The 24,756-nt window shown below is 37.7% G+C and overlaps 1 protein-coding gene across 10 annotated transcripts in view; it reads right to left on the bottom strand.

The window, feature by feature from the left end:
• Nucleotides 1-24,756, bottom strand: part of LRCH3 (leucine rich repeats and calponin homology domain containing 3) — a 64,378-nt gene that overhangs the window by 19,796 nt on the left and 19,826 nt on the right. For 5 of the 10 annotated variants that reach the window (XM_082767743.1, XM_082767741.1, XM_082767740.1 and 2 more), the window contains exons 2-15: nucleotides 18,361-18,505; nucleotides 16,735-16,861; nucleotides 16,303-16,408; nucleotides 15,982-16,118; nucleotides 14,887-14,996; nucleotides 12,046-12,139; nucleotides 11,169-11,289; nucleotides 8,652-8,800; nucleotides 5,985-6,055; nucleotides 3,425-3,520; nucleotides 2,935-2,986; nucleotides 2,639-2,779; nucleotides 1,941-1,988; nucleotides 651-704 (exon numbers count right to left, since the gene is read on the bottom strand). In XM_082767743.1, the coding sequence (XP_082623869.1) occupies nucleotides 651-704; nucleotides 1,941-1,988; nucleotides 2,639-2,779; nucleotides 2,935-2,986; nucleotides 3,425-3,520; nucleotides 5,985-6,055; nucleotides 8,652-8,800; nucleotides 11,169-11,289; nucleotides 12,046-12,139; nucleotides 14,887-14,996; nucleotides 15,982-16,118; nucleotides 16,303-16,408; nucleotides 16,735-16,861; nucleotides 18,361-18,505 (1,451 nt within the window). The remainder of the gene's footprint in view (nucleotides 1-650; nucleotides 705-1,940; nucleotides 1,989-2,638; nucleotides 2,780-2,934; nucleotides 2,987-3,424; nucleotides 3,521-5,984; nucleotides 6,056-8,651; nucleotides 8,801-11,168; nucleotides 11,290-12,045; nucleotides 12,140-14,886; nucleotides 14,997-15,981; nucleotides 16,119-16,302; nucleotides 16,409-16,734; nucleotides 16,862-18,360; nucleotides 18,506-24,756) is intronic. The other 5 variants (XM_082767742.1, XM_082767747.1, XM_082767744.1 and 2 more) reach the window with 4 other exon arrangements.

Raw genomic sequence — 24,756 nt, 5'->3', positions numbered from 1 at the left:
CAATGATTGTGGCATTAATTATGTTCTTTATGCTACATCACTAAGGTGCCATAAAAGAAAAAATAGCATAAAACATGAAAGTGAGTACATAAATGTTTTTATGTTTACTAGTGCTCAAAATGGATTATTAACACATCTTCATCAACGAATAGTAAGAGGGCATGAGGAATATTTCATGACTTTTAGTATTGACATACAGCAGTTTTTCCCTTTGCTATGATATGGTTACCATGACACTAAGCTTTTCTAAGGTCCAGGTGCAGGATGCAAACGAAGTTGAAGGCTGTATTCAAAGCATTAAAATTGTTTACTTGACGCTGAAGAGCTCATCAATTAGGAAGCAAGCTAAACGGAGAAGAAATCAAACTGGAACTACTAGAGGAGGATTTTGAATTTCATAAGCTGTTCTTCACTATCAGTCAGTTTCTTCTTCTCTAAACTTTAATTCTTTTATGAAAAATATCACTATATTATTATAACAGCTGACGGTACAAATATCGATATATTCAAACTTTTTGAAAATGGTCATGTTTTATGCTATTTAGATTAGCTCTAAAATAGTTTGTCTAATCTGAGGCAACCATAACATGTAGCTATTTTTATGCTCTAGAATCTGCCAGATAAAAAGGCCATTGCGTGCAGGATCTTACCACTAACAAGGCACTATCATCAGTATGCTGAGACCTTCTGGATGGAAAGGGACACTGGGAGGTGGGAGAGATGGAGTAATGTCAGAAACAAACAGAATGACACAGTTGTGAACAGACAGACATTCAGGGACACGTACTGCTTGTTTATAGCATTTTGAGGCATTATTTCTGCAGTTCTATACAGTATACACAACTGTGTAGGAATATATAGCCACATGACCCATGAATTACAGTATATTCATATCACTTAAGGAATCAATTATTCTGCTCTGTGTTGTCTCAAGCAAATACGGACAACTACGTATTCACAATTCTTACTGTGGCAGAACAAAGGACTCTTTAAAAGAATAAATTAAGAACAGAAGAACATTAAGAAGGAAAAGAAGCAAAAACTATTTCAAATACCCCATGTTTCAGTAATTTTCAAACACACAAAAAAGGTGAAAAATGCTTCTGAAGAGCTATTTGTAAGCGTTAGGCTATTGAAGGTTTTGATCTGATTAACACTGCCACATGAATTATCTTCCCCAGACAAAAGTGAGGATGGCAAGCAGTAGAAGAGCTATTACCAAACAGAAACTTGTTGCAGAGAACAAGCAGATGTCATTGGCTCAGGTCTGTATTATTATAGAAGGCTGAGCCTCATATAATTTTTATCCCCTATTTACTCGCTGCTTTTGACTATAAAACTACACTAAAAGAAACCTTTTAAAAAAAAAAAATGGATAACCCCCAAAATAAAAATGGCCAATCTTTCTGGGATAATTGGTAATCACAGAATCACAGAATAATAGGGATTGGAAGGGAACTTGAAAGATCATCTAGTCCAATCCCCCTGCCGGAGCAGGAACACCTAGATCAGGTCACACAGGATATGAGAGGCAAATAGGAGAAAACTGATCAATGAAGGAGAAACGACTGCAAAACAAAATCTTGTTTGAATACTCCCATTAGAAATTTAACTGTACTGCTTCCAAGCAGCATTTTAAAATGGAACATGAAATCTATTTTCTTTATAGAACATAGAAAACATACAGAAAACAACAAAACACTCAGCCAAGCAATCTACACGAACAGAAGGAAATACTAAACTGGTCCATAAGCAAAAAACAAAAAAAAAGAAAAAAAAAAAAAAAAGACCAACTCAGGGTCTGTTAGATGTAAAAACCTATGTTATAAACCATTCCTGAAAAGTTCTCCACAATCAGGAAAATCTCTCTGATCTCTGATGGAGATAGCTAAGAATTCAGGTACTGCCAAACCCAATTAATACTTATATTGGAGTCTTACCTCACTATCCAGAGGACTTTGCTTCTGAGTACTTAAAGATGCTTTTTGCTATAGAGAAAAAGGAAAAACAAAAGACAAATTTAAAAGGATGTGACAGAAAAACAAAAGCTCTGAACAGAACAGCGTAATTTAGACTGTTTTAAAACACATGAAGTCCTAGTTTTTAAATAAAACATGTACTGGGGAAATTCAAGATTCCACTGAGATGAAAACACTAATACTATTAGTCAAAAAATAGCTTTCATTCTGTATGAAAACAAAAACCCAAATTGTTTTTGCATATTAAAAGATGCATAATAAACCCAAAATATAACCCAAGGGAGTAATTTCATTGCTGAGAAAAAAGTGCTCATGAATAACAAAGGCAACAGAAGAAGAAAAAGAAAAAAGGCTTGTCAATGAACAAAATGCATCCTACAAATCTTAAGTCTTTAACTGAAAGACTGAGCTGAATCTTTAATAAAAGCACCTTTTCTGCAAAACATTGCCAGGAGTCTGAGATTAGTTGGTGATAATGAACATATTTGTTTCAGGCAGCTAGAAACCTTTTTTCTACAATTACAATTTTACAATTGTAATTTTACAATTACAACTATTTTCTGCTATTTTCAAGTGTTAATGATCTTCGCAACTAATTTCCATTAAGAGAATCAGAAAAGATAAAGGTTTGGAATCAAGTAGGTACTAAAAGGAGGTACTTTAACAAAGTCAAGAACAGCTTCTCTCTGAATCTGTTTCGTTCTCATCCTTTCCTCCTCGTACTGAAGGGCTGCTAGCTGTGCCTCTCGACGGGTACGCTCTATGTGCCTGCGGTGCAGCTCGGGATCTGTATTGGGCACCTGGAACAAAACAGTGCACTATGCTGTTAAGACAGAACTACAGCAGGTAAGACAGAAGGGTTACAGAGCAATAGTCCATGTCTTCTGGCTTACACAAGTTTGGTTTTGCACCAAGCTTAGCCAGAAGAATAGAACAGTACAGTTCAATGTGTTACCTGACTGTGATGACTTGATAGAGAGAGAAAATAAGGTGAATCAGCTGGGGGCCTGACAAATGGAAAAAACAGAGAGTAATTATTATTTAAACTTAAATAAAAATAATAAGTCATACACATACATCACTGACAACTCATATACCTCATCAACTCTAGGAAAGTAACTATTTAGTAAGCTGCTTAACTGCTGCAATTACGATTTAACTTATTGTTACTGCTTGATAGATTTTGTGCAGTCATTTCTACCTCTTCTCCCGAACTGTGATAAAAATCCTTCTGCAGCTAAGGATGTATCAATGGGTTTGTACATTTGGCCTATTATATTGAGATATCCAGTATCTCAAAACTCATTCTTCAGGAACTGATTAACCAATACAGGAACTTTTCAGATGATCCTCATGTAGAGGAACAACTGGTTACAATGGCTGTTTAGCAAAAAAGAAAAAAAAAAAAAAAAAAAAAGTAGAAACTATGCATTTCTTTTCCCTACCTCTCTGTCCTGTCCACATAACTCCTTAGTACTTGGTGATGCTCTCTGTCCTGCACCAAATTTAGAGTTTCAGGTCTTCGTAATTCATCAGTATCCCTGCAGGTAAACACCAGGTGGAAGGGGGATTGGCCAGTGATGCATAAACACTACTGTCAGGTGAATTCTTCTCTAGACTACAGCTGTTTATGAAATTGCCTAGACAATTAGCTTCAGATAACCACAAAGGTGAAATTTAAGATGACTAAAGAAAATACGTTGTGATGCCAAGTTAGATCACAATTACTACAGTTCATAATTTAATAAATGTAACTTGCTTCAGTAATGGAATGTTTTCAAAACACACAAAAATGGAATTTCTCAAGATTATATTCTGGTGATTGCAGGCCTTATTTTTTTCAGGAAAGAAAACATGTTTTTAAAACATTATCATCCTCTGATATTTTCAGAACAAATCTCATTTCACCAATCAAATGATGACTTCCTAACCATCAGTGATGTAAGCCATCAAAGTCACAAGATAAACAATAACTGAGCTGTCTCATACCTATCATACTAATAATAAAAGAGAAATTCTGCAGTAAGGACTTAGCTAAAATGTAGCTGTGAGCACTGAAACAATTCCTAGGGTCTACAATTCCAGTCTACAACACGTTCCCTGCCATGCTGGTTTCATACAAGAAGGCAGATGGAAATCAAGTAGGTTACTCTGGTAGCCTAGGCTCAGCAACCCTTGCTCCTGAATCAGCCATGGAAGAGGGAAAGACTTCTCAATGCACTTTGAAAAACATTATTCCTGCTGCCTGTGTACAGACTGATTCTACACCTACTCTCTGTGGAGAAGCTTAAAAGATGTGGAAGATGCATGCGCCACAGGTTTCCCCTGTTACTTGAGTTAGCACTGATGCACATGACAAATCCACTACTGCAGAGCTTTGAATAGACAGGACTGGGTTCAACTAAGTGCTAAGAAGCATATTCAGACTAGAGTACACACAGCTTTGTTGTATCAGAAACGAACCACAGTCTGTCCAGAGGCAAAAACCTTATTTACTGAACTGAATCAACTAATGTAAGTACTCTTAAGATGAAGCCTGCATTACATCCAACTCTTCAAGGGTTTTAATGGCTTCAGCATGCTGAAGAAAAAAAAAAAGAGGCTGCCTGCCAAGGCATTTGCAATGAATTATTGTGGAAGCAGTTTACAGCTTGTGGTTGGCACAAATGAAATATTTGACTAATATATGCTTAAATTTTTTTTAATTTATTTTTTAAAAAGACTAGTTGTCATATGTCTGTTTTTCCATAATCTTGAGGGCAACATAACCTGTTTTTAGTGCCTCATTTACTCTGCTGCACCAGAATATGAACAATCTACAATTCCTTTAGGTCTTAATTAATTACTTGCACATCAAGATCCACTGCCATTCCCATGTAAAATTTTGATAACAATGGACACCGTAAGCGAGATACAACTTCCTTTATCATTAAAATCTGTGTATGTAAACAGCAGCTCACTCCTGGCTAGCTAGCAGTCTTGTCTTATTTTCTGTAGATATTTCTTGGAATCCAGTGTTTGTCTAATTACTTCCATGTTGACCACAAATGTTCAAATAGGAAAAAAAATAAAAATCAGTCTTTCAAACCAAAAGCACTTCATTTGGGAAGAACATGTCAGACTGTTATATTATTTTATGCTTTACTTGTAGACACTACAGGGTAAGGAATGCCAATATATGCTGAAGGAGTTACCCTCCACTATATCAATACGACTGCTATATTTACACACTGACTGTACATTTCAAAATCTCTACTAAAACATTGCCATAACTCTGGAGAAATTTAAACATTATTCTTGATTTCATTTTCTCTTTGAAGACCATTTTTGAATGCCTATAAACTTACTGACTGCGTAAATAATGACATACCTAAGGCTAGCAGTTCTATCTCTCTTTTTAAACATTCCTAGTCCGATTGAACTGGTTTTCTGCTGATTCCTTCACATTCATTTTCACTCCACAGAATACTGAAATCCTTCAATGGTATATGTAAAGTTCTGCCAGTTTTGATTTTACTTTCATTAGAAGAAGCTATACATTTGCCTATCTCCTGTTCTTTCAACCCAGACATCTCTTCTCAAACCTAATCACCTCATTTATATCCTGTCCGGCTCTGACCCATGTTTTATGGATAAGCACTAATCCTTCGACAAGCAAAGCAATCACTAAGAAGTATGGGCATACTTCAGAAAGGTCAACTTTGTTAAACTAAGTGACCATGCAGTTTTTCCATTGTCATCAGTGACTTCCAATCTAGCCCTTCTTCCCCTGATGTTTTAACCAATATACTTCAATCTAAGCACTGGTATAGAACAGTCAAGCCTTTTGGTCCTTGTCATTGTTAGAATATAAATTCCAAATCTAGAGCAATAACTTATTTGTGAAGCACCATGTACATTTCTGGTGCAGCAACAAAAAACATAATTAAAAAAACATTCAGTAAATATCTGCTTTGCATTCATCATGAAACTTTGCACAAAATTACTGCTACCACATATTCTTACCTATTTTGGTGTAAATATCTGTTTTCTGTTTTTTGAAATTCTCTTATGGATACAGGCTTTGCTGGGGAGCCCTATGCAGAATAACACAGAAGACTAAATTAGCCATGTATTCGTAACACTGTACATTAAAGTCATACATACATACAAAGTATTCAAAATACCCAACAAAGAACAACAAAACACAGCTCAAAGATTTTGTTTCCAGCTAGGCAAGCTCACTTTTTTTTTTCCCTCTGCTATTTAAAGAAACTTTAATTTCAAGACTTAATATGCTTACTGTTTAAATGAGTTTTGAAACCTCCACTATTAAGGATAATGCAGAGAAGTAAATGTAGGTAGAAAATAATTAACATCACTTAGAAGAAATGTAGAATTAAGCTCTGAAGAAGGCATATAGAATTGTAGAGCAATGTAGTCTGGAATCTCAGAAATACAGGACACAATAGCTGATGCCCTAAAGACAGGTCACAGGTGAATAAAAAAGCAAAAAAAAAAAAAAAAAAAAGGTATGGAAAAGAACACCTATGGCTTCATTTGAGCTATTAAGTCATTTATCCTACTGGGAACAGAGACATATTCCTCTTCTCCTGATACCCGCTAACATAGGGAAATGGAAGCTTCAAGATCAACTTGTCAATTTTCACTCTTGCCCGTATGGATATTGTTATGTTGCATACAGCTAGACTACTACTTAGGTTAGAGTTTTTGATTGTTTGTCTTTTCAGAAAAACTGCAAAAAGCTTAATTTTTATGAATAGTAAGAACCCTATGAAAAAATTTTTTTTGATATTGATCAATGTCTTTTCATTATGTACACTGAAGAGTCCTTGAGAACTTGTGAGATTTGCAAAACGAATGCATCTCCAATAGATATTTATGTCACTGATTTTTAACACAGTGAACAGTACCATAAAGTGGACAAAACAGGCACAAGGCTCCTACGTGAATACTAAAGATCCATGGCTCCTTCTTTCCCCAAAGAGCAAATATCTTTTTGCTTCAAAACACAAAACAATACGAAAGGACAAGTTTGAATTGCAGCATAATAGCTACTGTTTAAGCGTATCAACCACAAGGATTTTCTCAGACAGGTTGTTCATGTAGCATATACAATGAGCCACTGAATTGTGAAGCTGTGTACACAGGCAGTAAGACTCATAGAAAGAAACATTATATAGCTAAAAATGCATTTCTGTAGTTCGATTTCTGAGGATACTCTCCAATGTCTACCATCCAAGTGGTAGGCATTGGCGACTTAACAGGGAACAGTCTTCTCTGTGTGTTTGTTCACAGCAGTGGCTACTACAACTGGAACAAAGACAGTTTCCAGTTTTGGCAATTCATACAATTTCAAAGCAACTTTAGTGAATTTTGATCAAGTGCACGCTAATCCTTGTGCAGTTAGAAAGCAATGAAAGGACGTGAACAGAAGAAAAATGACGGTAACTTCACAGAAATCATTGCCTTTGTATGCTCTTGGACTTCATCCGGCTATAGTAAGCCGCCAATAAAAGCAGCTATTATTACCATACTATATTGTGAATGTGCAAACTAAGTAAGTTCTTCATCCCTGTGTTGCAGGGAAATGGGTGCATGTATTGTGACTCTCAGGAATTATATTACAGTTTCTGTGATTTCTGAAATGCAGCATTCCAGTGCAAGTATTGCATACCAGCTTAAATAGAAAGACTCTTGAGAACAAAAAAAGAAGGATACTGTTTAGACTTGTTGGGAAACAAGAACAGAGGCTTCTTTGCCCCCCCCCTCTTTTTTTTTGCGTGTGCGTGAAAGAAGAAAATAGGGCAATGTCTGGAGCCACTCGTGCCTGCTTCCAGATATTTGAAAAAGCAGTCCGGATAACTTTCCAACCTGTCTAGCAATGCTTTCATATATTGCTCATTTAACTATACACTTCTACTCACTGAGAACAATTTAATGCCAGATTTATCTTGAACTACTGATGATGCCTTTTGTTCAAAAAGGTGACTATATACATATCCGAGTCTGTAACCTGTGGTGACACTTCAGAGCCTTGCTCAAAATGGAGAAATTGTTTTCTGTAAACAGCAGGCTTTCTGAAAAGTCTGAGCACTGACGTTAGTCTAAACTTAAAATGGATGCTTAAGACAGTAAGTTTACTGGCAAATAACTCGTAATCAATACGAACAGCCAGATTAACGGAGTTCCAAAATTCCTGAAGTATGTCTAAGCTGATAACAGTGAACTTTTTCCCTTAAAAAAAGACATTTATTCAGCAAGTAATTCACCAAGTAAACATGAACAATTTCCTAGGTATCACCAATTACCAAATGGAAGCATCAACTGTGCTTTCTGATGAAAACACTCCTTTGGAAAAACATTCACTTCACATATGCTTAAAGCAAAAGCTTGCAAGAACCCCCAGGACAGGAGAACAGCGTGGCTGTGTTGGACTCATTCCACATATCCCAAAGGGCACTTGAGAGCAACTTAACATCCCAGTTCTGACCCTCCACAGAGCACAACACTGTGCTCTTCCTCCAGATCAATTAGTGTTTTTTTTGGCATTGTTTTGTCGTTTCCTTTTTTAAAAAACTGAAGAAAACCTCTGAGGACAAGAAACATTAATATCATCACAAAGGCTTTCCTGTGGCATATGAATTTAACTAGTTTAAGTAAAAGCACCACCTCATTAGAGATTCGCCGCTGGTCAATATATGCCATGAATTGTGAGCTGAGGCTGTCTGAGTCCATGCACTTGGGTTGCCTCACCTCTTCCTCCTCCTCTTCTGTGGCACAGCTATCAATATAGTCGATCTGATCGAGATCATGTTCCACTTGACATACATACACAAAGGAAACACCCATAATTAGATGACCAACAGGAGGGGAAAAATCAACAACAAAAACAGTGTCAGGAACTAAGACCATACTGTTTTTCTTCCATCTGGGAAAGCTCAGCCTGAAAAGTACTGAATTCTGCCTGGCCCACTAACATTTGTTAAACATCAGATTTGGAAATAATGATAAAATTAATGGTTTTTAAGAAGCAATGATAAACATATCAAACATGTAGCTTTAAATTGCCAGCTGCAGATAATTTAGTAGTGACTAAAAAAATTTTTACTTTCTCAATGCTGAAAAGTATTTATCAAAATCTATCACCTAACACCAAGACTGCACAATGAGTTGTGTATGTTTTGAGCAATTTATCTTGTTGCTAAATCATCTCCTTCAGACAAATTAGGACGGATGTGACATACTTCTACTAGTACTTTATTACTAGAACAACAAAAGATGACAGTGTGACCGAGTTACCAGGATGCAAATGTGAAGAATAAAAAAATGTGGAAATAATGGAGGGTAGTACAGAAAGCAACAGAAACCTCAAAAGCACCAAAAAGCACCTCCAAATTTTATTTTATAAACCTAGAATGTGCATTCTGCCCAGGGATTCCGAGAAGCATGACATCTAGTAAACTACCTAGGTGAAAAATACTGCGCCATGGGTGCAGGGTAAGGCATGAGCTGTTTTTCTGAGCACTGGTTTTCTCATTCTTAAAACTGTCCCCAAACTTTCTCTAGCCTCTCTTGCAGACATTCTTTTTCTACTCCCCCGCCCCTTTCCTGCTTGTCTAAAACAGACTTCTCTTTGCTTCACCACACAATCTAGCAACTGTTACTGCCAAAGCCACCTCCTCTGCTACTACACCCAGCATTCCTATACATTTTGGCTTCATTAAATCTCCATCTCAGTTTCAAATATTTAAAAAACAAAATAATAAAAAAAAAAAACACACAACAAAAACCACACCACAACAACCACCACCTTATTAAACTTTAACAACAACAATACAGCAGAGGGTGAAAGACGTTAGTAACTGTGTTAGGAGCACAAAATTGGAAAGGATCTCCTGGATCACTGACAGCACATGCTATGGCTTGTGCTGCTCTCCAGTACTCCTACTCGTGAACTGACTAAACTCCAACTTAAAGGACTAGTGAGGCCTTTTGAAATGCCTGGCGTACAAAACCCAAAGAACAAAGTTAGTCTTAGAGGTAAAGCTGGCAGTGTTACCTGCTATTAAGGCTGCCCACAGCTTCCTATAACATCATGTTTTCAATTCCTCTAGCTTTGCCAGAATGTAACTGTTTGAACTAATTTTTCTAATCTATTAATGTGTAGAGGAGTGCGAGTTAAAAAAAAGTTTCAGGTATTTCTACATGCTAGTGAAGAAAACAAAACCATAGTAGCAGAAAAGAGTAAGACCAAGAAAAGAAGATGGCAAAAGTTGAATAGGGTGAGGAGGGAAGAAGAGGGAAGAGAACACTTTCCCTTGCAAGAGAGAGGTTAAAAATATTTTTATTTATAATAAAAGAGTGAGTGAGACTCAGGGTACATGAACTGGAACCCTTAGGGGAAATGGAAAACAGAGAGCAGCTAAGCAAAAAGAAAACTTAATCAGTGTATGTGGCGATGAGAGATACAATAACCAGTACTGCATGAAATGGAGAATATGGAATGACTGAAAAAACAGACAAACAAACAAGCCTGAAAGAACGCTAACACAGGTCACAGTAACAAAAAGAGGACTGAACTGCAAGCCGGTGTTAGCAGGGGATTATTTAAAGTGAAAATAGAGAAGGACCGTGGAAATCAAGAAACGTGGGAAGGACTGTCATCTATTGACCAAATAGGAGGGTGCTACTTTCAGACTGCAGGACAACAAATTGAGGAAGTACAGAAAAACAAGCTCATGTGTTTGTGTTAAAACCTATGAATCCTGAACAAGGCACATCTGCTGCTTGAAAACATGGAATTCCCTGACAAAACTGCTCGTCCAGTTCTTACAGCAGTCAACATAGAGCACAGCCAATTTACAAATTCTCCCAGTAGCTCAAGCAGCAAACCTCCATGAACTGAAGTTCAAGATTCCTAAGCACTCTTCAAATTATTTGGCAATTTTACTCTAGCACATATGCAGAAACTAACATAATGTTTCCCAGATAATCCTAATTTCAATGCTAATTAAGTTTGCCTTGCAACATACTTAACATTCTGTTTACACAACAGTCGTTCAGAATAATTCTACCTAATTCTTTCTCCTTTTTTTTTTTATCTTTAGATAACCTATTATTTACAGCAAATATTCTGAAATATATAATAACAACAATAAATATTATTAATCAAAGATCACTATTTACCTCCACCATTAGTTACAACTGTGCTCCCCCGGTTTTCTTGATACTGACTTTCTCTTCGCAGTCTCTGTTCTTTAGTGATTTCTGCCACACGTAAAGGGAGGTCTGAAAACTCATCTGTTGGCTTTAGAAAAACAAATGGTGAAGAAACATTTTCTTGGGAAACATCTTGCAAGTTGCTATCTCTTGATTTGTGTTTTTACTTCAACTGTCTTCTTTTGCATGTATAAAACACTATCAAAATATAGCTAAGGTGTATTGTCATTAAATAAGCTTTCCTGAACAAAGTAAAAATCAAACAAAACACAGTTTGACTACAGCTTTTCTCTGGAATAATTGCAAGTGCTTGAGAACATCCCAGGACAAAACTCCTACAACTCTTCCTAAAACCAAGCTAGGAGCACAAAGAAGCATACAGAAAGAAGTTCAAGGAAGCACATTAGATCTTGGCTACTGCCTTTTCTACCTGTCCCAAGAGAAAAAGGGTGCTGATTCCTGGGATGAAAAATGGACAACCTCCTTGCTAGGAGACACTGTTTTGAAGCTCAATTTTCATGTTCAGATTTTATTGAGACAACTACTCATAAGTAAATGAAGATGACTCATTCTTTTAATGACAGCTAAGACTTTTTTTTAAATGAGAAACTCCCTTTTCCTCATCTTTTGTGCTCCAGTAAATTCATCTGTCATGCACACTTCTAACTTCATGTGCATCCCATATAAAATTATGCTTGCTTTACTTGAATAAATCTACAAGTATTGGATGAATGCAATTTCCATACTAACATGTACACATTCCCTACTGAATATGCTTCCAGATGTATACTTACTATTTTTCTTTCCTGTAAAATATGGCACTCAAAAAAGTTGCAACACTTACTTCATTCCCTGACCATCTTTTGTCTCCACTGTCCACACTGTTGAAGCCAGAATCAAGTGCTCCATAAGGACGACTGGAATAAAGTTCCTCGTGGCTGTCAAACACAATGGTTTAGTTAGTGCAACATAGAAGCCACTGAAAAGTTGTGAGCTACTACAGAACTAGAGGTAGAACAGGCTACCAAGCACAGTTGCAGTGTTTTCACAAGCTCAGCATATTAGAAAGCATCGTGCTGCATTTGTCATGTAGAACAAGAGGCATGAGCTCAGTCAGCTGTTCACCTGCATTTTAAGAGCTAATCTGACCAAAGTATTTATCCACACTGCAAACGTTTCCCAAACAGAAATTCTGACAAAGAAAACAGCAAAGTGGTCTCATTATTACTTCACAGTTTAGCATGTCAAGCTTTCATTTTCCACTACTCGTATGTTTTGGTTGAAAACCACTTCTGTTTACTTCTCACAAAGTTTTTCCTCAAACAAGCAAAAAGCATGTAAAATTACAAAAAATATAGGCTTAGCAAAATATATTTATTCTACACAAAATTACCTAGCATGTATTATGTGACTATCTTCTGTATCCTAATTATCTACCTAAGACATACAGAAAGCAGGGCAATATTTCAAATATTTCAAAATATATTAAATATAAAAGTATGGCTTCCATCTACACAGTCTGACTTTGTTGATGACACGTCTAGACAAAGGCATTAAACATGTGCCTGGTGTTACAATACACACAAACAAACAGCCATACAAGATCCCTAAATTTCTGGGCTCAGAAACTACATAATTCAGCAGTACAGCCATCACAGATGTCAAGCCTGGCAACTGCTGCAGATAGCTGCAGTAAAGAGACAATGGGACTTGTCTGACCCACTGCAGATGGCATTTCACAATGGCTCAACTGTCCTACTGGCACTCGATGCCCCAGGGAGAACTGCAGCAGTAATTACTGCATAATACACAAGGAAGAACTTCAGGAAGCTAATTGGTTCACCCCATCATAACCAAATTGCCAGGCATTTTCTCACTGGTATTGCTCTCAAGTTGCTGCTCCCCTCTAAAAATCCCTCTTTCAGGAAATACTTATTTTTAAATTACTCATTACTATTATTTAAGCAGCACATATGCATGCATGGGGCTTTCAAAACTTACAGACCCAGGGCTACTTACATTTTCAGATAGACATTTAGAAAAAAAAAAACACAAAGTTATAGGAGGGATGGGGAGCTACAGATGAGAAATATTAGGCTATCCATCTACGTCTATGCAGTTAAAACTTCTGCAAACAGACACCAAAAGACAAGTTCTTGCACCTGCATGGAGTTTAGGTTAACTCAGGAGAGTCACACTGTTATGGTCTAGTATTTGAACAGAAAGATCATCTGCATAAAAAGCCTCTGCAAGAAATAAGGGGAAAAAAGTACCTCCCTTCTTTAGGGTTGGGAAGAAAAAAGAGAAAACTGCTGAGTGCAGTTAATGAGCTATAAATTTGAGACACTGATGACAGAACAACACTTACACTGATAGTTCACAATACTTAACGGTTGTAAAACATGTCTCAGAGAAGGAAAAAAAAATCTATCTGCCGTTTAATTACGTTTTAAATACATCCATATTCCTAGGAGCTGTGAGAACCCTGTTCTAAGTTGATCGATTACAAAGAATTGAAGAGCATCAAAATGGCTCCTTGGCTACATCTCAAAAACGGAAAAGCATTTTGATACAAATTTTCTCTTTCTGCATTCATATTTCCAAGCTATGATTAAAACAAAAATTATCCTTTCAGAAAAGTGATTATTGAAAACCTTGATAGTAATACAACAGTCAGTAAGTGAGAACCCTTTTTTGGGATTTTCTCTAAAAAAAAAAAAGAGATCATAGATTGTCTTTTAGAGCCTGTTCTTTTCAATAGCAGGATGGTATCCCAAGTATTGCACAGAGACTGTCTGCAACAGCGTATGTTTTAGGAAAGTAAGGAGCACCCAAAATATTCAATTCATATGTTGACTTCAGACAGAAAATAATTTAAGACAGTCAGTGCTGATACGAAATCATTCTGTCAGTTCCTCGTGCAAATTCTTCTTCACAAATCTGACTCGTGATGATTTATTGTGAGGCCCCCTGATCTGTGTTTTACTGCTGCAGTACATCCTTTAGCAACTTACTCCTCCACACATTATTACCACCTTCCAAGACGACTGAGGTAACTTTTATATACACTTAGTTTCATACTTCACTGACTCCCTTTCTTCTCTATCATATAACAGAAATAAATCTCAACTCCTGCTTTTCTCTAGACATCTTAATTTAGCAGCTGATACGGCTGACTGTTCCAATATTTGTGTTACAAAGCTAAGCAATACTGCCAAGTGAAAGCTTGCCAAGAATAACAGTTTACTAACCGGGTGGAGATCAGCATTTACACCTGCAGTTTGAGCGTAGCAGCTATAAAATTCTGTACAACAGGTTAAAAATCACAGCAGGGATATACTTCAGCAAGTATGTGGAATATATTGAGATCTTATAAACTGAACACGTTAACAACAAGACAGCATGCCCCCATACTAAGAATATGCTTTTTACTGTACAATTAACTCTAGTACTGCCTTTCATATGATATTGCTAAGGTTTTCTTCTGAACATCTCTTTGTTTCTTAAATAGTAATACCTTGCTAAAACGTACCATGATAACATAAATGATATTCTTCAAAGCTACCTCCATCAGTGAACTTACCAAAGAACAATCCTTGGATCTATTTTGTTTTAAAATTCAGATTGCTGACAAAACTTTCCTGAATGACATCAAAACTGGAAACCTTGATGGTGCAAAACTTACCAAGATCCAAATCCCATGGGCCTCCTATCATAATCGGGCAAGTCTGGAGCTATCTTGCATGCTTCTATGTTCAGGTATTTAAATATGTGGATTTTTCCTTTTATACATATCTGTGAATTTAAAAAAAAAAAAAAAAAAAAAAAAAAAAAAGAACTATAATTTTACAATGTACTTTCAAAATACTCTATCAGAGATTTAACCTGCAGTGCAGGGTAATAAATGAGCACATTTATGTCAACCAATACATCTTTTCTTTTAACCTCTGTGCATTTTACATGAACAGTTGTAGTGGAGAGTCACGAGATGCCTGTTAAACAAATGGATGCTGTCCTCCAAGTACATCTGGTCTGCATACAACTCTGTCAGCTGGATGCTGAAACTTCATCATGAAAAATAGACTTAAGTATGTACAAGTACTAGAATTTATACCCTTGGCATCAGAACAGATGCATCCTACCCATGTCCAGCTTTGAATGGCAGTGGCAGACTGCCAAAGCAAGCTCTTACTTAAAGTGACTGAAGACAATCACTGTTTTGCTTTCTAAAGGGAGGCAAAAGCCTGTGTAAACTACAGATTTCAGCAAGTACCACTGTAGATTCAGAAGCAGAAGCTCACGGCAGAATTTGTAATTCTCAATGGCTAATATACCTGCATTCAAAATTAGTCACTAGCCATACCGCAGTTTCTAGTTCCAATGCCAATTTGATCACTCTGCTGCAAAGTGAACTGGTGCACAGCAGCACCAAGGCCTCAGTCAAAATTTTGACATTTGAGTGGCACAAAAACAGCTTTCCATAACAGAGCTTCCTCCCTCCCACACATGTCCTAAAGCTATTTGATATCTTCACCTAATATTAGCAGAATGTTAATAGTGGATTTTTTAGTATAATCGCACAGCTGAGATTTCTAATGCAATAAATAGAAGAAAAAGGGACTTTTCAAGCTGTGCTGTATATTTAACACTTTCAGAGAATATAATTTATTTAAAGTCCTCTTGTTCTTAAGTAAAGGTTCTAATAAAAGTTATTCAGCTTTTAACTTTGTTCCACCCTTTTTAATTGACCTAGTTATCTGAATTCCCAGCTGCAGTTTACCTGTGCAGGGGGTGACTGGAGAGGGTTGTTCTCTAACATGATGGTTTGCAGATGTCTGAGGTTCCTATAACAAACTGGGATTGTTGTTATTTTATTGCAGGAGAAATCTAACCGAATCAAAGGCAACTCAGCGAGCTCTGCAGGTAGAAAATAAACAATTAACTCAGCAGAGTTAAAAGCAAGAGTATAAAAAACCCTGTACATGTTACTTTACAAAATAATTAAGTGTATCTGCTTCTAGTTCTCAGGGGAAGAAAAAGGCATTAAAAATACAGAAGTGCTTGAAGTTTCTGCTGTTACGACTGACAGCCTTTATCTCACCTTCAGGTAAACGCACCAGATGATTTCTTCTGACATTTAGGTCCCGTAAAGATTCCAAATTGCCAATCTGCGGAGGTATTGTTTGTATTTCATTACAGCTCACATCCTACAAAGCACAAGTGAAGAGTGCATTAGTACACTCCACACAACATAACTGGAGATACTAGAGTAGATAGAGATCATTCTTAGACTAAAAGCAGATTCAAATAACTTGCTGCTGCATGCAATGACCGGTTTACAATCACAGAGTTCTTAACAGAATGTTAATCTCGCAGATCCCCAGATAGCATCCCAATTACTGCCCTGTTTTTAGCAGTTTATCTGAAGAACATCTGAACCTATTACGCATAGTTAAATCAATTTAATTCATTTAATTAAGTCAATTAAATTAAAGATCAAATATTGGTGGTTAAAGAATAATTGCATACTCACAAGCTCTGTCAGCTGTCTGAGCTGTCCTATTTCTTCAGGTATTGAAACCAATTTATTATTGCTTGCTATCAAAACTTTTAGTGGTAGACTACAGAGGTGTACTGGCAACGTTGAGAGCTGGTTTCGGCTTTTTGGACAGAAGGAAAACAAGATCATTACAACTCTCATGACAGCTCACCTCTCAAAAGCAATGAAAATGCAATGCATGATATACTCAAAAAGCACACTCTGTTTTGACAATCAACTTTTTTTTAAATAATATAAGTACTGTAAAACTAGTTCCATGAAACCTTCCTTGCTCCCTGAACCATTACTTGCTTTATCCAGCTGTGTCTGAGCACACTTTGAATGTCAAATACCAAGCCTGATCTGATGCTTTCGGACTCAGCTACACAAAATATTTTTGGGACTTCTGAAAACTGGGCAAACTTACTATGTTTGAACATGGTGCAAAAGTCTTTCAGTTGGGTAGTGTTGCAGGTCAGCACATACAAAATTCCAGAGAAATTCAGTAGATACACAATTAGAAATATACTTGAAATATTCAGGAAGTCATGAGGATCACAAATCTTGCCAGGATGGATTTGGTTGTTCCAAAATCCAGTGTTGTACATTTCACAACAGACTACTATTAAAGCAAATATGAGATCATATGACTCGACTGTAACCTCAGACGAGAATCAAGTAGGATGAGAATGGATTATAAAAAGAGAAAGACTATCTTTCAAAACAAAACATAGCAAAGAGCAAAGCATGGATGTTTACAATGGAAGTTATTATGACTGTAGCTAAGGATCTTAACTAAGGCTTTGATCAGATGTTGACATTTACCAAAATATGCTGTTTTTTCATGCCTGAAGCCCAGATTTCCTTGCTATTAAAAATATCTGAGCAGTAGCTGAATCAACAATAGCTTTTCAAAGGATTATACTTGGACTGTACCTGCTAGAGATCAGAGCGATAGGAAACCCATACCTTATTTATATCCTATTCCTATAATTCTCACCAGAAATAAAAAAACAAGCTAATTGAATTGGCAGAAGTATGACACCAGAATGAAAAAGCCTGACATTCTTCTTGATTGCTATCAGAGACAATTTGTAATTGAGACCCTTCATCACCTCTTAAAAGACTGTTTTTAGAAACGGAGAATGCTGTACATAGCTGAATTTTATCCACAGGATACACTGCACCAATTAGCTTTTAGCACTGGCAGGTAGGTGTTCCTGCTTGAGAAAGCTGTTTAAAAGCCACTAGTACAGTGAAGGTCAATTCCATAAATCTTATTCAGGTGCTCAAATTTGAAATTTACAGATTAGCCAACAACTCTATCCTCTCTTTTCAGTCAGCATGGATGTATTTCACATGAAAACTACTGGAACTTATTATGTGAGTACTCTAAATTGGAATTAGCTTTCCTCTTCATACTCCACTTCTACAAGCTGCTCTTTAATCCTTGTGTTCCACGATCTACCCAAGTGAGACTGGTACAGGCTGCCTTGTTTCAATGACACACAATATAACAATGTGATGATCACACACTGTGCCTGTATTATTTATGGATGTGCCAAAGTTGATCAACCCAGATTACCGATGCTAAAGCAAAGTTTTAAAGACAATTGTTACCTGATATTTAGAAATGTTAAAGACTGTAAGTTCAAAACAGCCTCTGGGATGTATCGAATGCAGTTCTGGTACACATTAAGGCTCTCAAGGGAGACAAAGTGACACGCTTCTGCTGGAAGCTCTGACAGTCTGTTCCGTGACAAATCTGAAGGGGAAGAAAAAAAACATTCCGTGAAGCTATGTTAAAATTTAATGAGGGCAAGTATTATCTGTATATTTGCCATCACATAGTGGGAAGAGTTGGACAGGAAGCAGTTTTGCCATCCTGCCTGCAAAGTTTTCAAGATTAGAAAGTGATTTACACATAACACAGGAAATAAATTAACATCTTAAAATCTCGTAGTGACAATGAGAAAGAGAGACAAATGCTCCATTCCTTTCACAGTCACGCTTTTGCATCCCTAACCACTTAAAGCTTAAGGGAGTTAGTTTAAGATGTTGAAAGCCCAGCTTCAAATCTGCTCCAGGATCAGCTCCTCCACCTTTAGATTATGGATTTTGTATAGGGTGAGTGGTGCTGTAATGAAACACAAACAAAACCCGCAAGTACTCTTCTCTCAGCCCCCTGCTAGGCTACGCTGTCACATGAAAATCTCAGCTTCTAGTTCAACTTCTAGTCTAAAATATTCACTTTACATGGTGCACATTTATATATAGCAGCTCCGGTAAGGGAAGCATGGGGCATACACCATATATAAGCCTTCTATACCATGGCCAAAGCATCCCCCCCTTCACAAAGACACCGGTTCAATCCTGAAATCCCGATCACGTAATGCAATAACCAGTTGTCCTGGGAGCAGAGAAATGCCTGCTCACTGCTAGCAGCAAGATTTACTATTTCGATGTGATCAAACATTCCCTGCTGGGCAAGAGGCAAAGTTTAATCAAAACTACCACCAAATATTTGTATTTGAAGAATCAACATTTTTCCTCAGCCAGTTCACTCAAGTCCTACGTGTATCCATCAGCATTACTTGGAGGAGTCCAAGGGTAAAAGCTGCATTGTGATAAATAACACGGCTCAAAGTGTTATTTTCTCCTTAAAGGTCAAGCCAAGCTCTCGGTTATGAATGCCAAAGGACAATTCTCACAAACACACACCAGTAGCTCCCACTTCCTAACACACCCAGATCTGACAGGGGTTATGGTCACCATTAAGAGCACAAGAAAGATGACTTTGCATCAGGAAGGAGTTTTAGAGATACCGCCTGGTAATGAACTGACTTCACCCACACCTTTTTAAGCAGGCAGACATTCACTGTAAAAGCTCAGCTAATCTAAATCAGCGTTGTGAACGATCAAAGCAAATATCCAAATGGAATTGCTATATTCTTTATTGGTTCTTATCCTTTATGTGTTTTGGGGTTGTCCTTCAAATAAAAATAAGCTTATAGTGTACCTTTATTCCACGAAGGAACCATCCAATACAGATTACATTTTAAGGGCTGACAATTCAGGTAGGTCTCATGAGTCTTGGACTATTATTGTTATTTTTAAACAAAGCGAAGCTTTTACAGAGTAAAAAAGCCCTCCCTGCAGAGCTCTTGTCTACCACTCTGTTTCAGTGTATGGCTCTATGGTGCTGAAGGAAGAAAGGTTACTCCTAGGGCAGCAGGAGCTGATGCTATGTCTGTCTCAATTTTTACAACTTTGGTCAGAAAAAGCCACAAGCTACTATTGATAAAGAACCCGCAATTTAAAATCTCAGAAAAAAAGAAGCACCACACTGAACTTTGCAGGGAAAAACTCTCAGATGTATTTTAGTGTAAGTGATAAGAGACCGCATTATCCAATCTGCAGATAAGACCATAGTCAACTATAGCAAAGAATATGATGGATACAAAATAAGGTTGTGTAAGGCACACACAAGAAAACATGAAGATCAAGGAAACCTCTAATCCATGGATATAAAAGAGTAATGGGGAACATAACAAAACTCATTGCCTATTCAGCAAAAAGTAGGAAAAATTACACCAAGGGTTTTCTTTTCAGCTTATCTCAACATCAATCTTGCCCTCAGCTTAAACTAAGGTTGAACTTGACTTTGGAAAGCCAGCATTTTTAACTCAACATTTCTGACCAGCTCTAACAGTGGGAGCTAAAACTACAAACCAAAAGAAGCCATTAGCATTAAGTCTGCAGTGAATATCTAGAATGGCCTTTTAACAAATCAGGATTATGGATTTTCCTCTTTTTTCTATTTTTTGAGAAAGAGGTCAAGCTTTTTTTTTTTTTTTTTTTTGAGGAAAAACCTGCACTTACTGATTGCTGAAGACAGCTTCCATAAACATCCTAACCTTACCATGTCCTAATCCTGATAAATCATCAGATAAACACATCAAACGCCAAGCCAGACCACCGTGATGGATCCTACTTCCCGCTCCTGCCAGACCCCGAGATTTCTTACTTCCATTGCTCGCCCCAGGCCCTTTTTATTGCCACAGTTTGTGGGAATTAAATCTAGTTTTTCTGATCATCCAAACTCTATGTGAGCAGCAGGGAAACGGTGGTGCAGGTGGCAGAGCTCCTTGTTCTGCTGGCAGGGATTCCTTTTGCTGCCTTAAACTCCGAACTCCAGCCTAAGCGCAGACAGAGAACAAATTAAGACTGATCAGAATCTGCAGACAGAAAAGGAAGCAATAAAATATCCGTGTATACCCTGCAGGGACACAGTGTACACTTTCAAGTGAATTTACGCAGCGGGCACATTTTGTACGAGCCGTCTCCTGTAAGACAGGAGCCTGTCCCAGGGTTTATTTTGCTTTACTTCCCTAATTTAATTCTCATTAGTGATTTACTAAAAATGACAGCAAACCCCAACCCACTTCCCTCTGAATAAAAGCCGTATAGCTGCAGCAGATTTAAAGCAGAGTAATAGCACTAAAACTAGGCAACAATGCGATGGCCAGAATTGCGACATCCCCAGGGGAACCTCTCCTGTGCCAACATTGTCCTAAAATGTAGGAGAAGAGTGATTTCCAAACAAACACAGCCCCAACACAAACAAAAGTGATGCATCCTGCAAATTTCATAGTAAGCACAGCCAACCACAGCAGTTGCAATCACTGAACTCATCTCTAATACGACTTCGCATAAGGTTTCGCAGCGCAGTTGTTTGTCACATATCAGAAAGGGAAAAGAATGCAAATTATTTCAGAAACAAGCACGAGTAATGTAGAAAAATGTTCAGTTTCTCCATTGCCCACATGCTTAAGCATCTATTTTAAATAATTACTTACAACTGCGGTCCTCATCTAAGGGTTAAGGTGCTTTTTTTGTTGTTTTTTTAGGGATCTTGGGGGCTGGGACTGAGTTGTACCACAGGATACTGACATCCTCCAGCACACAGCTTTTTCCCTCCTTCGCACAGCTGCGCTGCCTGTTTTCAATACTACTCATTTTAACAAAGAACGAGACTTCCCAAGTAATGAACCATGTTTTCTGGCAGAAGAGCCACAGAGAAAAAGTTTGTTTTCACTGTTTTGGAAAGGGTTTAACCACAAACATGAGAAGTCTCTCAATTACTTTTTGTTTCGCTTTATCTTCCCAAAGAATATTTAAAACCTCGTGTTTACACATTGCTCTGTTGCCTAGACCCTCACAGCATCAAGTACTAGACACGAACTTTGTATTTTCTGAGCTATGATTCAGTATTTCTTTAGAAATAACTCCCTGCAAAATAAGATTAGGTAGGAAGAAATGAAAATACACTTTTTTAAACAACAAATGAGCTCAGAGCGTGATAGAAAAGAGACATCAAAGCCAGTTAGCAGCAACAACTAAGCTTTTCCAGACTTCTCTCAATCTACAGCGATTTTTAAATCTTGGCATTTTGTTCTAGGACTCATTCAATGGAAAGCAGATCAAGCTGGAGCTAAATTTGGGACAGCGGTACAGTCTCTTAAATCGTTCAAAAATGGTCTAACCAATTACAAGTTTGGTTGATAATGCTGCAGCATTTACTCACATGATAGTCATGACAATGTCATCTCACACAAAGTAACTATGATATCATGTGCTCAAAGGGAGAATTAAGGAGATCTGCCAGGAACATTAAAAAAAAAGGCAAGTACTATAAAAGTACGTTGAGCTGTAGAATAAAACAAGAGCACTTCAAGAATAAGAAGGAAGCAAATTTATTATAAAACAGAGCGAGAGCTCTAAACCTGCAAATGAAGAACTGCTTTCGGTAATTTGCAATTCTCTCCTGTCCTGCAGGAGATTCCAACAAGAATTTAAGCTTTCCACGACCGCATCCTAAGCCTCAGCGACATTTCTGATTTTGGCCACTTCCTCTGGAAGTCTCCCCCCCCTGAAACCAGACCTTCAATGGGAGCAGAAACAGGGCCGAGTACAGCAGTCATTGTACGAAGCAATTCAACTCCATCCTCTTCCCCACCTTCTTCCTAAAAATATCTGAATGAAAGGAACAGCTCGAACAAAACTGGGAGGTAAATATTTAAAGAAAAAAGCACGCCAGGCTATATACCTGCAGCATGGCAGCATCTGGTGCTTTTCCAAAAAGAGGAAGTGGAAGTGAGGTAAACGAAAAAAAAGCCATTTCATCAAAAATATCTTGACAATTATGACTTGTTTTAGTTATAAATACTCTCCTGTCACTGCAGATATAAAGTAACTGTTTAGTAACAACCAAAAAATAAAAAGGTGTTAATAGTATGAACTGTTGTGAAAGCTAAAATTTGTACAAAGATTTCTCTCCATTTCTCAGAAAAGTGGCAATGCTGCAGTGAGATATTATTTACATTTTAATATTTTTTACAAATATTGTAGCATGAACTAAGAAGTAATTGATAACTGCCAAATCAAGCAAGCAATAATCAGTGTGAATAAATATAAAAATACTTGATTTAATATGTGTAAACCCTTTTTTCCTTGACATACCACAAAATGCAGAGAGCAAGCACACTAATTCCCTCTCAGAAGCACAAATGCTGAATTTTACTATGAAGAAACAAATGAGTGAAATACAGCTACTGTAATTTGAACCCGGAATGAATTGTGTTCAGCTTTAATGGGTTAAAGTAACCATTTAAAGGAATCTATTTAAAAAAAAAAAAAAAAAAAAAAAAGGTTCTCCTTGCCTGCTAAAAATGGATGCATTTCCTTGAAGGCACGATCTTGTGGAATTTTGGCAAAGGGGAAACGTTCTTTAAAGCTAAGCTCTTTGTGGAAGATAAAACAGCCAGCAGCACAAACACAAAACGAAATCTCAGAGCGGAGTCAGATCACTGACCTTTTCCATCCTAATTGGGATTCCACTCAGAAGGCCAGCAAAGCCAGGGGTAAATGCAAATCAAGAATATGCTACGTTAAAGTTGCATCACTCAGCATCAAATGTAAACTTCTGCTCAAAGAAGAATGTGACAGTAATACCCAACAAGACGTGCCAACAGAGCCCTGCTGAAGTTCAGCTGTAACACAAACGTGTCTCCGACAAACCCCGATGCACCAAGACCAAGTTTAAGGTACTGGGTGCTTGAACCCGCTGCCCAGGCTGGGCCGGGAGGGAGCTGCAGCTCAGCTGCTGCTGGCACTCAACCCAACAGGGCGGTGGCGAATTCCAGCTCCTGGGGAGATGATCAGCCTGCCCAGCCTGCTGCAGCGGGAGCACGGCGTCTCATTCCAACCGACTGTGACAACGAAAGGCAGCCCTAAGCCTGGCCTGGGAGACAAAACTTTGTTGGTAAAAATCAGAATTCTGTCAGTGCAGACTTGCCTGCGTTCCATAAAGGTTTTATTTCTTTTAAAGTAAAAATGTAAACCAGCAAAACCAAGATCTTTGTCTGTCTATCACATCCCAAAAGTCAGCAACCACCGTAACACCTGCTGGCAAAACACTGATGTGAAAGATTGCGACAAGGACAGCAGCTGCAAGGCGTGGACTCCCAGTCATGACGTGTCGTGACATCAGGTGTGATGGCGCTCAGTGAAGCAATGTGACTGGTGTCTGTGACGTGGTTGAATCCTGGCAATCCTAGCATCGCTGCCTGCTGCTGTGCACTGACCTCAGCTGAGATTATACCTCACCGAAGGGCAAGAAAACGTTCTGCTTTCCCTGTGTTGTAAATAAAAAGCACTCTCACGGTTTTCCTTTCACGCCAGATGAATCTAAGATGCATTAGGCTGCAGATGACAGACAAAATCTATTTTAATATAAATAATTAAGTCAACCAACCCATGACCAGGAGGCTGATAGCCAGAGTAACGACAGACAGAAAGAAGCAGCAGGAACTGCTTTACGATGACAAAGGCCAGCTGGTCAAGAAGAACCACGTTCAAAATCTCTGTGCAGATGGGTTTCTTCACATACACAGCTTAAAAACCGGCAGCAAACTCGGTTTCACACCACGGTTTCACAATGATAACACGACTTCT

This window comes from Aythya marila (genome assembly GCF_965140915.1).
Source record: "Aythya marila genome assembly, chromosome: 9".
Classification (NCBI taxonomy): domain Eukaryota; kingdom Metazoa; phylum Chordata; class Aves; order Anseriformes; family Anatidae; genus Aythya; species Aythya marila.
This window is presented reverse-complemented; position numbering and strand designations above follow the sequence as displayed.